Source organism: Heptranchias perlo, chromosome 32 (assembly GCF_035084215.1).
Source record: "Heptranchias perlo isolate sHepPer1 chromosome 32, sHepPer1.hap1, whole genome shotgun sequence".
Classification (NCBI taxonomy): domain Eukaryota; kingdom Metazoa; phylum Chordata; class Chondrichthyes; order Hexanchiformes; family Hexanchidae; genus Heptranchias; species Heptranchias perlo.
Window position 1 is genome coordinate 6,215,646 of NC_090356.1, and position 12,751 is coordinate 6,228,396.

Sequence of the window (12,751 nt, forward strand, 5' to 3'; positions counted from 1 at the left end):
ATTCTTATTCCCCCAGCTTGCCCCGATGGATTTTATGGCGTGGAGTGTCGTCAGATGTGTGACTGCCTCAACGGTGCCCACTGCGATCATGTGACCGGGGCCTGCTCCTGCCCTCCTGGATGGATTGGACTGAGCTGCAATCAGTGTGAGTTCACAAGACTGCGCCTCCCATATTTATATAGTGTTCAAAATCTTGCTCACTTCCCGCTGTCATGATGTTTTGGTCACACTTCTCTGTCGACGATCACCATTGTAAATTGCCTCTGTCGGGTCTTTGAAAGAGCTGTTCAAATAGTCTCCCCCCCACCCCACCCCTCCCCCGCTCTTTCCCCATAGTCCTAAAATCTAAATAAGATATTTGTTTCTTTCCCTCCTTAATTGAAGTTCAACCTGCCAGGTGGCAAATGGCAGCAATTTCAAGATGGCGAGCTCAGTGGGGATGGAGGAGTGACTTTCACTGCGGAGAAGCAACTAACGAAACAAGTAGGATTCTGCGATGTTTAAGGCACAACAGTAAAGGAAAGGGGATGTGGGCATCGCTGGCAAGGCTGACATTTATTGCCCATCCCTAGTTGCCCCGGTGATACAACTGAGTGGCTTGCTAGGGTACTTAGTGTGGGACTGGCATCACATGTAGGCCCAGACCAGGTAAGGACGGCAGGTTTCATCCCCAAAAGGACAGTAGTGAACCAGTTGGGTTTTTACCACACTCCGACAGCTTCATGGTCAATTTTACTCTGAAAACCTTTTTATTTCCAGATTTTCAAAAACTGAATTCAAATTCTCGAACTGCCCTGGTGGGGTTTGAACTCATGCTGTCTGGATTATTAATCCAGTACCATAACCACTATGCTACTGCACCCACATAAAACTTAACTGGGGTTATACTCCATTTTCATCGCTCCACCACTGGCGGCCGTGCCTTCAGCTGCCTAGGCCCTAGGACCTGGAATTCCCTCTCCGCCTCTCCACCTCTCTCTTCTCCTTTAAGACGCTCCTTAAAACATACCTATTTGACCAAGCTTTTGGTCACCTGTCCTAAAATCTCTTTATGTGGCTCGGTGTCAAATTTTGTTTGATAATTGCTCCCGTAAAGCGTCTTGGGATGTCTTCACTATGTTAAAGGCGCTATATAAATGCAAGCTGGGCTAAGGTTTTGTGTGCACGGAGCAGAATTTCACCCTGTGCCCTTCACCATGTTCTCTCTTGGTTTGTGCAGCGTGTCAGGGACAGTCGTTCGGGGAGAACTGCAGCCAGTCTTGTCACTGCAACAACGGTGCCAGCTGCGATCATGTGAGCGGTCAGTGCAGCTGTGCCCCTGGCTGGACGGGAGTCACGTGTCAGAGAGGTACGTCCTCCCCCCTGACCCCCTTTTACACACAGGTCGTGCGGCAACCGACTTGTGAAACGTGTCACGGTAAACCGCAGGTGCAGATAAAGGGAACTGTTTGCCGTGGGTTTTTTGCTGTGTCCTGCACAGGCCTCCAGGGAGGGTTCTACATCATTCGATTTTACCCGGCCTTGGCGTCAGGTTTGTGCGTGTCGGCGTGTTTGAGACGCTCCTGCGTGCTTTACGGTTCAGCGAGAGGGGCTCTGTGACCCTGAGCCACCCGCACCTGAGTCACAAGTGAACTTCCACAGCTTCTCAGAGAGCCTGCCCGTCCCCCTCCCCCTCTCCGAGGACCTATCCGCGGGGCCTCTGCCGGCCTGGCCTGGCCCTTCTCCTCTCCGAGGACCTACTCGCGAGCGGGGCCTCTGCCGGCCGACATCCCTAAGGCCCGAGAGCGGCGAGCTGCATCAGGGCCCCTGTTTGGAGTCCCGCAGCCCGCCCGCCGCATTCAAAATGGCGGCCAGGGACTCAAAATGGCGGCCGCTTCTTTGCCGCTGAAATGTGAGAGCGGCCCAGGGTCAAAATCGAGCCCTCCGTCTCTGCGTTGGGCTGAGAGGGTGCGTGTCTCTCACTGCCTGACTGCGATGTGGTGTGACTTACCAGACTACAATGTTCCCGGCAGCCTACCACAATCAGTGAGAGAGGGGCTCAGCCTCGCAAACTCCAGCAAAGATGCCCCCCCCGCCCCCTCCTCCTCGTTACCAGCGTGGGCCCAGCCCTGAAATAGTCAACGTGCCAAATTCGCTTCGCTCCCTCTTCTGTTGCGTGCCTAGCGCCGCACGAGGCAGCCCATTTCTATCGCTGCTTTTGCACCCGGCTGGTCGCACTCTGGGTCGTTTCCATGACAACGTCCTCATTTTACATGAACAGGTCGTTAGCCGGACTCGTGACTCCAGGGGTAGATGGGTTGGTGGGGGGGGGAGAGAGGAGGGGAGAGGGCCACTCAGCTCGGGGCTGCCAACCCTCCAGGATTGACCTGGAGTCTCCAGGGAGAAAAATCATAGGGGCGGTAAAAAAAAATGTTTTTTTTATCGTTTTCTTTGAACACTTTCACTGATTAGTTAATAAAAATATCGGAGATGGGGAATGAAAAGGCTGTTTGACTGAGTGGGGCAGTTAAAAGCAGGAAGTCATGTGATGCAACCTCCATGGATATGTCCAATCAGAGTTGGCAACCCTGCACTCAGCCCCCATTGGACGCGAGTATTCCATAGGACATCGAACCCAATATTCAAAGACCGGAACTCTCATCTCCTCGCGACGGGACAATTTCGTGGCTTTGCGTGTGCACCAATTATGACCTATTTCGGTGGGGCCTAACTGCACACTCTATTCCCCATTGTTGAACGTATCTCACGCTGCCTGGGCCCAGAGGTGCTCCTGGGATGGTTTGAGGGGCCGCTGGTCTTTTCGGTTTGAGACGCTGCTGCACCTTTAAGAGAAACACAACAGCCAGGTCTGAACGCCATTTTTTAAATTTAATTTCCCAGCGTGCCCGGCCGGTTTCCACGGCGACGGCTGCTTTCAACGATGCATCTGTCGGAACGGTGCCACATGTGATCACGTGACGGGTCACTGCACCTGCCCAGTCGGGTGGACGGGAGTGGCATGCGAGCTGGGTAAGTACTGGGAGCCAACAGGCCCTGCTAGCTTTTTGCTTGGTCTGGTCAAACCTGGCTCAGTGTGTATATCAAAAGAAAGAATTGCATTTACATAGCGCCTTTCACAACCTCAGGACGTCCCAAAGCACTTTACAACCAATGAAGTACTTTTGAAGTGTAGTCACTGTTGTAATGTAGGAAAAGTGGCAGCCAATTTGCGCACAGCAAGATCCCACAAATAGCAATGTGATAACGATCATTTAACCTCCTGTTTTAGTGATGTTGGCTGAGGAATAAATATTGGCCCAGGACACCGGGGAGAACTCTCCTGCTCTTCTTCAAAATAGTGGCCGTGGGATCTTTTACGTCCACCCGAGAGGGCTGACGGGGCCTCGGTTTAACGTCTCATCCGAAAGATGAGAAATGTGCCCTGGAGTATGTGGAGCAGGAAGGTCCCCGGTTCGATTCCCCGTCTGTGCTGAGTTATCCGAGACCAGCCAGGGGCAACAGCCGAGCTGCTTGAGTTGTTGGCCTCAGCACCTCTGGAAGAGGGAGAGGAAAGGGGGCAAAATATCAGCCGGGGTTCCCGATCCTGATCACTATCCAGTGCCTCCGGCTGGAAGCTGTGCTCCGGGGATTAGGCTTCGCAGTGATGCCTCGCATAGTCAAATAGCCTGTTGACACACATTGTCTAGGTTCACGAATGGCCTCTTGGGTGAGGTCATAGAATCTTACAGCACAGAAGGAGGCCATTCGGCCCATCATGCCTGTGCCGGCTCTTTGAAAGAGCTATCCAATTAATCCCACTTCCCCTCTCTTTCCCTAAAGCTCTGCAAATTTTTCCTTTTCAAGTATTTATCCAACTCCTTTTTGCAAGTTACTATTGAATCTGCTTCCACCGCCCTTTCAGGTGGTGCATTCCAGATCATAACAACTCGCTGCGTTAAAAAAAACTTCCTCTGTTGCCAAAGAAAACTGGGCAAAGGTTTACACCTAAAGACAGAAGAATCGACCCTCAGTACTGATGTATCAGCCCAGGCTACGTGCTGTGGCCTTGTTCTGACAGTGCTACCGCTGAGCCAAGCTGGCACTCATTGAAGCCTTAATTTGCCTTGACATGGGTAAATGACATCATTGAGTTCTGGTTTAAAGAACCATGATGGTTTGTGTCTAGACGCCAGCGGAGGACCAGCCTACCGATATACGGTAACCTGCTCTTGATTTTAACAGAGTGTGCCGCAGGAAAGTACGGGTCGGACTGCCAGCAGCTGTGCGACTGCCTGAACGGGGGCCGGTGTGACCGGCAGACTGGGCACTGTACTTGTCGGCCAGGATGGATGGGTGACAAATGCGAAACTCGTGAGTAAACTATGCTTTTTTCAGCCAGTGAGGACATTTCTCGGTGCAGTTCCACTGGCCAGTCACTGTTTTAGACTATCTTATATTTACGATCCCCTAGTTTTGATCTTCCCCACAACCTCGGTCTGTCTGTTTTGTTGTTGTGACTGCTGCCTGACCCGAGCCCCTGTCTGTTTTCCATGCGTGACAGATTGCCCCAAGGGAGCCTACGGAGAGCACTGTGAGCAACACTGTGACTGTGAGGGTGGGGTGTCTTGTCATCATGTGACAGGAATCTGCCAGTGCACCGCAGGATGGAGAGGGAGGCGGTGCGAGAAAGGTCAGTCAAATGGTCGGTGCGACAATCATATATTTTAGAATTCAGCCTCGCTGCCTTGATTTTAAACTCCACCTGCAGAATTCAGAACAAAAAGTAATGGATGGTTATGCATGGGTTTGACTGGCCAGCCTGGTGACCTTGTGGAAAAAGCTCGGCTGGTGTAATACTGATAGGGTGAGAAGGTGGATGATGGGATTGAGGGGTACAGTGAGAAGGTGGGTGATGGGATTGAGGGGTACAGTGAGAAGGTGGGTGGTGGGATTGAGGGGTACAGTGAGAAGGTGGATGATGGGATTGAGGGGTACAGTGAGAAGGTGGGTGATGGGATTGAGGGGTACAGTGAGAAGGTGGGTGGTGGGATTGAGGGGTACAGTGAGAAGGTGGATGATGGGATTGAGGGGTACAGTGAGAAGGTGGGTGATGGGATTGAGGGGAACAGTGAGAAGGTGGGTGGTGGGATTGAGGGGAACAGTGAGAAGGTGGGTGATGGGATTGAGGGGTACAGTGAGAAGGTGGGTGGTGGGATTGAGGGGTACAGTGAGAAGGTGGGTGATGGGATTGAGGGGAACAGTGAGAAGGTGGGTGATGGGATTGAGGGGAACAGTGAGAAGGTGGGTGATGGGATTGAGGGGTACAGTGAGAAGGTGGGTGGTGGGATTGAGGGGTACAGTGAGAAGGTGGGTGATGGGATTGAGGGGTACAGTGAGAAGGTGGGTGGTGGGATTGAGGGGTACAGTGAGAAGGTGGGTGATGGGATTGAGGGGTACAGTGAGAAGGTGGGTGATGGGATTGAGGGGTACAGTGAGAAGGTGGGTGATGGGATTGAGGGGTTCCTGTGAGAAGGTGGGTGGTGGGATTGAGGGGTACAGTGAGAAGGTGGGTGATGGGATTGAGGGGGGTACGTGAGGAAACGCGGCAGCCAATTTACAGACAGTAAGGTCCCACAAACAGCAATGTGATAATGACCAGATAATCTGTTTTTACTGATGTTGGTTGAGGGATAAATATTGGTCCAGGACACCAGTGCCGTGGGATCTTTCACGTCCACCCAAGAGAGCAGACGGGCCCTCGGTTTAACAGTGCAACACTCCCTCAGTACTGGCCCTCCGACAGTGCAGCACTCCCTCAGTATTGGCCCTCTGACAGTGCAACACTCCCTCAGTACTGGCCCTCCGACAGTGCAACACTCCCTCAGTACTGACCCTCCAACAGTGCAGCACTCCCTCAGTACTGACCCTCCGACAGTGCAGCGCTCCCTCAGTACTGACCCTCCGACAGTGCAGCACTCCCTCAGTACTGGCCCTCCGACAGTGCAGCACTCCCTCAGTACTGACCCTCCGACAGTGCAGCACTCCCTCAGTACTGACCCTCCGACAGTGCAGCACTCCCTCAGTACTGACCCTCCGACAGTGCAGCACTCCCTCAGTACTGACCCTCCGACAGTGCAGCACTCCCTCAGTACTGACCCTCCGACAGTGCAGCACTCCCTCAGTACTGACCCTCCGACAGTGCAGCACTCCCTCAGTACTGACCCTCCGACAGTGCAGCGCTCCCTCGGTACTGGCCCTCCGACAGTGCAGCACTCCCTCGGTACTGGCCCTCCGACAGTGCAGCGCTCCCTCAGTACTGGCCCTCCGACAGTGCAGCGCTCCCTCAGTACTGACCCTCCGACAGTGCAGCACTCCCTCAGTACTGACCCTCCGACAGTGCAGCACTCCCTCAGTACTGACCCTCTGACAGTGCAGCACTCCCTCAGTACTGGCCCTCCGACAGTGCAGCGCTCCCTCAGTACTGGCTCTCCGACAGTGCAGCGCTCCCTCAGTACTGGCCCTCCGACAGTGCAGCACTCCCTCAGTACTGGCCCTCCGACAGTGCAGCACTCCCTCGGTACTGGCCCTCCGACAGTGCAGCGCTCCCTCAGTACTGCACTGGGACTGTCAGCCTAGATTTTGTGCTCAAGTTCCTTGGGCTAGTGATTTGTTGTTACTCAGATCTGCTCAGAAACTAGTAGAGACCCTGCCTCTGGGGCACATTTGTGGTATTTGGGTGATAGAGCGCACAATAAATGTTAAATTTCATGGGACTTGTTGACATATCATTTGCCCGACTGATGTTGATCTGCCTTATCCTCTCTCCTATTAACCGTGCAGGTGACCTGCGCTAAGGGCCATGGCCTTTCACCTCAGTACCCAGGTTTCTCCATTCCCACGCACCCACACCTCACTCTACAAACCGTGACATTGGGTCGTTGCTGATTCTAATCCTCATTTTATCTTCTCCTCCAGCCTGCTGGCCCGGTTACTATGGTGACAGCTGTGCGCAGCGGTGTAACTGTTCCCCCAACACTCCCTGCAACCACGTGACGGGTGAATGCGGCTGCCCCCCGGGGTTTACAGGCAATGGGTGCGAGCGGAGTAAGTATCAGGTGACTTTTAACTCCGCCCAGGGGGTGGTAAGGAAAACCACCATTAATAAAATTGCTGGGAAGACTGCATCAGTCAGCTTCTGGAAGAGAAAGACTGGTTAACATTCAAGTTGGGACCCTATATCGGAATACAGCTGGTTCCATTACAAACGTAAAAGAGAGACTGGCATTGATCACGTCTCTCAGCAGTGACCCTAATCACTTCACGTGAATTGCTTTGAGGTGCAGTGACAGTTCTGTCGGGAAATAATGCGCACAGCAAGATCCCACAGACAACAATGAGACGAACGGCCAGTTAATCTGTTTTTTTTGGTGGTGTCGGTGGAGGGGAATCAGTGAAGATCAGGACAGTGGGAGAACTCCCGGCTCTTCTTCAAAAAAAAAGTGCCATGGAACACGGAGTGTCAGCCAGAGAGATCCACCTGAAAGACGGCACCTCCGACAGTGCAGCACTGCCTCAGTACTGCGGGGAAGTGTCAGCCTAGATTAGCTCCTGGAGTGGGGCTTGGACCCAACACCTTCTGACTCAACAGCAACAAGGACAACGTCACAAATTTGCATTTATGCAGCGCCTTCGGTGTAGTAAAACGTCCCAAGGCGCTTCCCAGGAGCGTAAATCAGACAAAGTTGGACTCCGAGCCACATACGGAGATATTAGGAAAAGTGACCAAAAGCTTGGTCAAAGAGGACTGAGGTGAAAGTGCAGTGGGTTTCTGATTGAGCGTCCAACCTGAATTGTTGACCTGTCTCTTCCCTTTCAGACGCTGACTGGCGCACTGTGCCTTTCTGGCATTTTCTGCCTTTATTGCAGATTTCCAGCATTCGCACTCTCTCTCTTTTTGGACCTTGCCTCTAGTCTCTCCAATTAACCTCTCACCCTTTGTTCCTCCTCTGTTTCCTTAGCCTGCCTGCCCGGTACCTATGGACAGAACTGTAACCAGGTGTGCCAGTGTTCTGCCCAGAACCAGCAGTGCCACCCAATCACCGGAGAATGCGTCTGTGCACCTGGTTACCACGGAGACAACTGCAACCTGAGTGAGTTTTTGCTCAACTGGATTGAACTGTATGACCCGCAGAGGGTCACCGCCTCCTCGGGATCTGTCGAGGTAAACTAGAGAGAGACCGACAGAGCCCCTCGAGTGACTCAGTGGGTAAATGCACTGCCTGGTGTGGTACTAAACAATACAAACCAGAACAGCCCTGGATTCAGTCCCCTCTCTGCTAATCTCAGCCGGGGAAGTGATAAAGGAAAGACTTGCATTTATATATTGCCTTTTACTACCTCAGGACATCCCAAAGCGCTTTACAGCCAATCAAGTACTTTTTTAAAGCGTAGTCACTGTTAAATCGTAGAAAACGCAGCAGGCAATTTGCGCACAGCAAGATCCCGCAAACAACAATGAGATAACGACCAGATAATCTGTTTTTTAGTGATGTTGGTTGAGGGATAAATATTGGCCAGGACACCGGGGAGAACTCCCCCTGCTCTTCCTCGAAATGGTGCCGAGGGATCTTTCACGCCCAACTGAGAGGTCAGACGGGGCCTCGGTTTAATGTCTCATCGGCAAAACGGCACCTCCGACAGTGCGGCACTCCCTCAGTAGTGGCACTGGAGTGTCCGCCCAGATTTTGTGCCCTGGTTTCTGGAGTCTTGAAACCACAACCTTCTGACTCAGAGGCGAGAGTGCTACCCACTGTGTCACGGCTGGTAGGGGCACTGTGATTACTCTCAGCATCCGTGTGCTAACCAGAGGCCAAACCAGCCAAAGTCCCAGCTCTTGATTGACATCCAGAGGCTCCCGGTGAAAATGCCGGTGTGGACATCAGGCCAGGAGACGATTGGGCTGGGCGGTGATGCTAATGCTCAGTGGCCGCTCGAGCGAGTTACTGGAGGCCGCTTGCTGGCTGTGGGAATGTGCCTTTAATATGAGTCAGTGTCTCAAAAAATTCCAAAGTAAACTTGACCCAATTAATGAGGGCAGTTGGTGCTTTGTTAGTATTTAACTGTCAGAAAACTGGCTTCACCCTTCCCCTCCTCGGCCGGATGTTGCTGACAGGCTGCAGGCCTCTTAACGTGGCTCCTTCAACTCTGTGGAGACGGCCCTCCCTCGGGACTAACCTGGGAGTCAGGTAGCAGCGGGTGTCCGGGGAGGGGCCTCTTGATTGGAAAATACTCCTTTGGCACTTTCCGTTCTCCTGAAACTCCTGGAAGAATGATGTTAAAACGGGATTGAACACTCGGCGGGGAGCAGCCCCTGAAATATGGGGGGAGGGGGGACATGTGCAGAGTACAATTTGAGCCCCTGACTGGGTGGACTGATGGCCCTTGTTTCTCCTCCAGGGTGTCCAGATGGGAGGTACGGATCCAACTGCGTCCAGCGGTGTCAGTGTTTGAACGGGGGCCGGTGTGAGTCCATGTCTGGGACGTGTGACTGTCCGTCTGGGTACATCGGAGCCGACTGCAATCAGAGTAAGTGAGTGGCCAGCACAGGGACACGGGCGGTTACTGAACTGGTCTACGTTGGAGGGTGGGGCTGGTCTACGCTGGAGGGAGGGGATCGTCTATGTTGGGGAGAGGGGCTGGTCTACATTGGAGGGAGGGGCTGGTCTACGTTGGAGCGGGGGGTGGTCTACATTGGAGGGAGGGGCTGGTCTATGTTGGAGGGAGGGGCTGATTTACATTGGAGGGAGGGGATGGTCTACGTTGGAGGGAGGAGCTGGTCTAGGTTGCAGGGAGGGGCTGGTCTACGTTGCAGGGAGGGGATGGTCTACGTTGGAGGGAGGAGCTGGTCTACGTTGCAGGGAGGGGATGGTCTACATTGGAGGGAGGAACTGGTTTACGTTGGAGGGAGGAGCTGGTCTACGTTGGAGGGAGGAACTGGTCTACGTTGGAGGGAGGAGCTGGTCTACGTTGGAGGGAGGAGCTGGTCTACGTTGGAGGGAGGAACTGGTCTACGTTGGAGGGAGGAGCTGGTCTACGTTGGAGGGAGGAACTGGTCTACGTTGGAGGGAGGAGCTGGTCTACGTTGGAGGGAGGAGCTGGTCTACGTTGGAGGGAGGAGCTGGTCTACGTTGGAGGGAGGAACTGGTCTACGTTGGAGGGAGGAGCTGGTCTACGTTGGAGGGAGGAGCTGGTCTACGTTGGAGGGAGGAACTGGTCTAATTTGGAGGGAGGGGCTGCAAATTCCGTCTTTTAAGAAAAATATCTAACGCCTTGGCTTCCTGCCCAATCCTGAGCTGAACTTCCTCAGGTATGGAGCTGAGATCCATAAGATTTTGAAAGCATTATCAATAAGACAAAGTTACTCTCTGTTCCACCCTCCATGCCCTACTAGAACCAGTGGTGGAAACAGAATCCATATCAGCTTTAGAACAGGAGGTGGATAAATATTTGAAAAGGCAAAAATTTAAAAGGGTGCGGGGAACGGGCAGGTGAATGGGTCTAAGTGGAGGACTCTTACAGAGAGCAAGCATGGGCACGAAAGGCCGAATGGTCGTCTTCTATGCTGTAAAATTGCTTGATCCTATATGTTCTGGTTCATAGAGAAGCCGGGTTACCTCGGGTTAACGCTATATCTGTTTGCTGCTTACAGCCTGTCCCGCTGGTCACTATGGGCTGGACTGCGCCCTGACCTGTTCCTGTGGAGAAGGTGCAAAGTGTAGCCACGTGACTGGGAGGTGCATCTGCCCACCGGGCAGGACTGGCTCTCAATGCCAGCATAGTAAGTAAATTGGCATCAAATGCCTGACTAATGGGGCCACGCTGTCCATCGCTTTGAGAGTTGGCAGACAGCAATGGCTGGGTGGGCGATTCCAATGGTTGTCTAATTGGGTGACCAGCTGCTCAGTTTGGAATCGTACTGGGGCTGGGCCATTTCTGGAGCTAAAAACTGGACAGTTTATCAATCCCAAGATTTAAAGCAAAATTCTGCATGTGTGTGCAAGCAGCTCCACCCATGGGCTCATACATGTGCAAGCAAGTCTGCCCATTGGATCACGGATGTACATGCAGCTCCAGTCATGGAATCATGCTGCGTGAGCAGGTCTGTGCGAGACCTCTTACCTGATTTGCTTTTGGACAGAGCAGAATGTTGGCAGTCCTACAGTCCTATTGTTCAATGGGAAAGGTCATTAGTGATCTGGGAAAGGTCATTAGTGGTCTGGGAAAGGTCATTAGTGGTCTGGGAAAGATAATTGGTCTGTGAAAGGTCACTAGTGGTCTGGGAAAGGTCATTAATGGTCTGGGAAAGGTCGCTAGTGATCTTAAGATGTTGGTGTTTCCAAAGATCTCCTGTCAGTGGAAGCGTAGCTGGTGGCCTCCGACCTTTAGCTGGTGGCCTCCGACCTTTAGCTGGTCCACATGATGCATAGAACGGTTAACAAAGTGACATCGACAGTCTGTCCAAACCTAGAAGGTGAATTGAAGTCCGATGGTGATCTCAGCACTAGCCTCAAACTCTTTGTTGGCCAAGTGTTCTTGGATTTTGTTTGGTAACGTAGCTGTTGTCTTGTGTGTTCAGTGTGCCCTAAAGGCAGGTACGGTGAGCGATGTCAGAACTTCTGTGCGTGCCGGAATGGAGGATTGTGCAACTCGGCCAATGGCTCCTGTTCTTGTGGCCTGGGCTGGACGGGACTCTTGTGTGGACAAGGTGAGCGTGCTCTACGTTCTGTATGAGCCTAAAAGTACTAGACGTAAGAGCTTAACGTGAATTTAAGGACAATTCTCATAGCCTTGGGCCTACAATGCCCTAGTAAGCAAAAGCTGAATTTGGAAATTTGTGGTTAAATTTGATCAGAAATCAAATCTAAATTGAAAACAATCATTTCAAGAATGGAGTTCCTCACCACTTCCTTATTTGGATGTAGGGGTCGCCAACCCTCCAGGATTGTCCTGGAGTTTCCAGGAATTAAAGATTAATCTCCTGGGTACTGCTGCGAGCAATACCTGAGAGAGAAATCATAGGGTCATTAAAAAAAATTAGGTATTTTTTACATTTTCTTTGAACACTTTTGATTACTAGTTATAAAAAATAGTGGACATTGGGAAAAAAGGCAGTTTGACCTGGCGGGTTGGAGACCTGAGGTCATAAGAACATAAGAAATAGGAGCAGGAGTAGGCCACACGGCCCCTCGAGCCTGCTCCGCCATTCATGGCTGATCTTCGACCTCAACTCCACTTTCCCGCCTGATCCCCATTTCCCTTGATTCCCCTAGACTCCAAAAATCTATCGTATTAAATATACTCAACGACTCAGCATCCACAGCCCTCAGGGGCAGAGAATTCCAAAGATTCACAACCCTCTGAGTAAAGAAATTTCTCCTCATCTCAGTCCTAAATCACCCACTCCTTATCCTGAGATTATGTCCCCTAGTTCTAGACTCTCCAGCCAGGAGAAACAACCTCTCAGCATCTACCCTGTCAAGCCCCCTCAGCATCTTATGTTTCAATGTCATGTAATGAAACCTCCAGAAATATGTCCACCCAGAGTTGGCAACCCTAATTTAGATGTGTTTTTTTGTGTCTAAAATCGGTCTGGTCTCCGCAGTTAATCTTCCAGGTCTGAGCTTTTCATGGGCTGTGAACACGGCCTTTAAAGTTGGTTTGCAGCACATGAAAACTTCTTTATTTTAAAAAGAAGTTGCTTCTACCTCCAAAA

At 52.0% G+C, this 12,751-nt stretch overlaps 1 protein-coding gene across 2 annotated transcripts in view; it reads left to right on the plus strand.

Annotated features, from left to right (window-relative positions):
• LOC137300960 (multiple epidermal growth factor-like domains protein 6) overlaps window positions 1-12,751 on the plus strand; it is a 292,410-nt gene that overhangs the window by 267,217 nt on the left and 12,442 nt on the right. For both annotated transcript variants that reach the window (XM_067970253.1, XM_067970254.1), the window contains 10 exons: window positions 17-145; window positions 1,220-1,348; window positions 2,881-3,009; window positions 4,222-4,350; window positions 4,541-4,669; window positions 6,955-7,083; window positions 7,998-8,129; window positions 9,436-9,564; window positions 10,688-10,816; window positions 11,615-11,743. In XM_067970253.1, coding sequence (XP_067826354.1) covers window positions 17-145; window positions 1,220-1,348; window positions 2,881-3,009; window positions 4,222-4,350; window positions 4,541-4,669; window positions 6,955-7,083; window positions 7,998-8,129; window positions 9,436-9,564; window positions 10,688-10,816; window positions 11,615-11,743 — 1,293 coding nt within the window. The remainder of the gene's footprint in view (window positions 1-16; window positions 146-1,219; window positions 1,349-2,880; window positions 3,010-4,221; window positions 4,351-4,540; window positions 4,670-6,954; window positions 7,084-7,997; window positions 8,130-9,435; window positions 9,565-10,687; window positions 10,817-11,614; window positions 11,744-12,751) is intronic.